A 3,905-nucleotide genomic window follows, 5' to 3' on the forward strand; every position below is an offset into this window, starting at 1 on the left:
CCAAGGTTTGAATCCCTTTTGAAATGAAGCTTTCCCTGGTTCCCCAGTCCAAATCAATTTTTCTCCTTTCTGCTCACCCAACACATTATTTACAGCTACGGGTCCAAAGTTGAATGCCTCTCTCTCTTCCTTCTCCCTATTCCTCTTCTGTTAGACCCTTATGTTCCTCCTGGGTCACAGCCATGCTCCGTGTCAGCTATGTTCAGTCAAGTTCCACAAACTTGTTGAGCCAGATACCGAGGCAGGTACCAAGAGTGCGGAAAAGGTGCCAAGGGTATAAAACCTGCCTCTGAACAGCATATAATCCAGAGAGAAAAGCAAACATCAAAGAAACTCTTATTAGCATGCACTGAGCACCACTACAGCTATTTGTTGAACTGATTCCAGTTACTAAGGGGATTTTCAAAGCTGGAGACAGATTGTGGGACAAGAGGGCTGAGAAAGGACCAGTGGGTTTGGTGAGCAGAATGACAGGAGCAGAAGCTAGACTGCAGATGCATAAAATGAAGAGTTGGTTTTTTAAGCAAATTCATTTCTCTGGTGGCTCAGACGCTTAAGAATCTGCCTGCCTGAGTTTGATCCCTGGGTTGGGAAGATCCCCTGAAGAAGGAAATAGAAAGCTAACCCAGGATTCTTGACTGGAATATCCCATGGACAGAGGAGCCTGGCAGGTACAGTCCATGGGGTCACAAAGAGTCAAACACAACTAGGCGACTAACACTTCACTTTCATGTAAAGAACAAAGAATGAAAACATAAATTAATGAAACACTCATTGGCTTTTAGTTGATGATTAATATTCAAGGAATTACATTTTATAAATAGAGCCAAAATTCAAACTTTCATCTCTAATATAGTTAATTGTGAAAAATAATCGAAGGTAGAAGGGGAGGGGGAAAGGCAAGAACAAAAAGAAAGGCAGAGAAAGAGTTAACAAAGGGCTGAAGACAGACAGAGGGAGAGAATGAGCGAGAAACATAAAGACGAAAAGAAAATACACAAAATGACGGGAAAAGAAAGGAAGGGCTGGAGAGGAAGAGGAGCTGGCAAGAAAGCAGGAGACTTGCTTAAGGAACGTGGCTACAAAGAAATTCTTGAAGAGACATTCTAAAAAAGAAACATTCAAGAGGAGCACAGGGGAACACAGACAGGGAATCAGAGTCAGACACAGACACACAAAAACTGGAGCAAGAACAGAGGTTCAACCAGAAATACATGAAGAACCCAAAAGCAGCAGCAAAAGTAAGCCAGTCCTGCTCTGCCCTGCCATGGTTCCGCCATATCATCATTTTTTAGCTATAATGGACTGTTTTGTAAATGCAGAATATCTGTAACTGTTATTGGGCTAAAATCAGGACATGTATTTCAGAGTCTGTCCCATGAGGAGGATGACACTAAGCTGGGAGCCCTTTAGGCCCACAGGTCAGGTGATCAACACCTTCCCTAGGTTAAAAACAGGACAACTGAGTGATTTCTCAGGGTAGTGAACACGGGGTTGGGATGCCTGCCAATAATTTCTCAGGACTTAGCCTTTGGAATTCATGGAGGAACTGTGAAACATTTTATGATTATAAATCTAATTACTTTAAATAAAAATGTACAGATCCTTCCAGGACAACTAACCCACTTCTGGTAGCTAGTCTACATTAAATTAGGATGAAAGACTTAGTAAATTGTAACCAGAACTTTAATAGATCCTCAAAAACTCCAGGCTCCAATTTTCAAATATGGAATAAATACTATAATTAAAGTATCATAAAACTACTTTCCAAACTTAAAAAAAAGTGCTAAGAATCCATAGCTATAGTAATGAGATTTTATTTACTATCCCATACTAAACCACTGGTCACAAAATACCAGTTTATTCCTTTAACTTCAGAGACATAGGTATTAGACTAGGTTAGTTTTTAAATGTATATATTATTGATCTTCCCTGGTGGTCTAGTGGTTAAGGATCCTTCTGCCAATGCAGGGGACACGGCGGGTTCAATCTCTGGTCCGGGAAGATTCCACATGCTGTGGGGCAACTTAGCCCATGCACCATAACCACCAAAGCCCAAGAACAGCAATGGAGAGGAACCGCTACTCACTGCAACTAGAGAAAGCCCACACACAGCAACTAAGAGCCCACACAGCCAAAATTAAAAATAAGTACATAGATAAATAAACATATTTACATTTATTATTCCTAGCCTTTTGGAAACAAAAACATCAGGACAGTCACTTACATAAAATGCTAAAAACAGTAATTAGCTTTTAAGCTAATAAAAATAAAAAGTCTCTTACTACGATAAATCTGTATACATAGAATCAAATGTCCAATTCAATTAAAAGTAAAAAAAGAGTTGGAATTCAATCTTAACTTCACCTACTCTGAAACCCTTCTTAAATTAAGGTAAAATTAAATCAAGGTCAATGTTAAATGACAAAATATATATGAAAGAAGTTATGCCAACCGCAAAGCACTCCACATTTGTTAGGTATCATCGTTAAACTAGTTAATGTGCATGCACACATGTAATGAATATGTTAAATAGTGTCAGTGTGAGATTTCTTACCAGGCTTATCATTATCTTAAATGAAACAAAATTAGAACAACAGTATTTCAGACTATTTACACAGTGATCTGGAACAAAAAGTTAAGACATTAAGCCCACAGGCACAGGTAGGTACCTATTGCTTCCCTCCCAGTAGGCCCTCACCTGTAAAATCTCAATGATCTTCAGCTTGGTGTCCATGACGGTGACGTCCTCGTGGTCAGTGGGGCTCCCCTGCTTGCTGGGTTGCAGGCTGGGCTGAATGTCAGGCACACTCATGGGGAAGATAGAGCCTCTGCTGAGCACCATCTGGGTCATCATCTCTCCCACCCCATGGATGGTTCTCATGACATTGTTTCCTGGCACAAGAAAAGCCCACAGGTCAACACACATGCCACGTTGGGAGACAGCTGTTATAGCCGTTGGCTGCAACCAGACTGAAAATGTGGCAGGGAGAGCACTAAGGATGAGAAAGAAGAGCATCAGCCCTGCTCCGGATCTTTCCTTGCAGATCAAGTTAAAATAGTGCAGGCACATTTCAGAATGACAGATTTTAGAAATACAAGTTTACTTTTCTCAGAAAATGCTTTCAAATGACACACGGCAGGTGAGTTGTTGCTGGCTCTAACAATATCCAAAGCAGGTCCTTCTGGAGCATAGGAAGTCCTACCATCCATCACACCAAGAGGCACTAACTCTTACAGTCACGAGGAGGAAAGGTTTTCAATCTCTACCATAAAGTACATTGCAAGTGAGGATGCAAAGACTACAGGAAAACACTTAAATGGTGACTACTGTCCTAATCCTACCTTCAAGCCTAGGACTTTTTAGCTTGGCTTTCATAATGCTTGAGAAAAAAGCTTGGGAGGAGGATTTTTACAGCTTCATTTTAAGAAAAACTCTTTTCTAGAGAAGAAGCAAATTTTACCCATTTCTTCATCAATTTGAATTTAAAAATCATAATTCAAAATCCACAAAAAGCAATTGCGTTTGAGATAATTACAGAAACAAATTACTAATCGTCATTTTCAATGAGGCATCCTGCCTCTCCTGCATCTTGAGTTTGGCTCCTCATTTAATTTGTCCTCCCAATAAAACTGCCCACAGGCTTCACTGGTGGCTCAGCAGGAAAGAATCTGCCTGTTAACGAAGGAGATGTGGGTTCAGTCCCTCGGTTGGGAAGATCCCCTGCAGAAGGGAATGGCAACTCACTCCAGTCTTCTTGCCTGGAGAATCCCACGGACAGAGGAGCCCAGCAGGCTGCAGTCCATGGAGTCGCAAAAGAGTCAGACACAACTGAGCACGAAGCACAAACAAAACTGCCCACACATTCATTCCTCACACTGACCACAAGCAGCTGTACCAAAGG

The 3,905-nt window shown here is 41.2% G+C and overlaps 1 protein-coding gene across 1 annotated transcript in view; it reads right to left on the bottom strand.

The window, feature by feature from the left end:
* ITPR2 (inositol 1,4,5-trisphosphate receptor, type 2) overlaps positions 1-3,905 on the bottom strand; it is a 586,895-nt gene that overhangs the window by 352,372 nt on the left and 230,618 nt on the right. The window contains exon 22 of the mRNA XM_010856005.1: positions 2,702-2,895. Coding sequence (XP_010854307.1) covers positions 2,702-2,895 — 194 coding nt within the window. The remainder of the gene's footprint in view (positions 1-2,701; positions 2,896-3,905) is intronic.

Source organism: Bison bison, unplaced genomic scaffold (assembly GCF_000754665.1).
Source record: "Bison bison bison isolate TAMUID 2011002044 unplaced genomic scaffold, Bison_UMD1.0 scf7180017864370, whole genome shotgun sequence".
Taxonomy (NCBI): domain Eukaryota; kingdom Metazoa; phylum Chordata; class Mammalia; order Artiodactyla; family Bovidae; genus Bison; species Bison bison.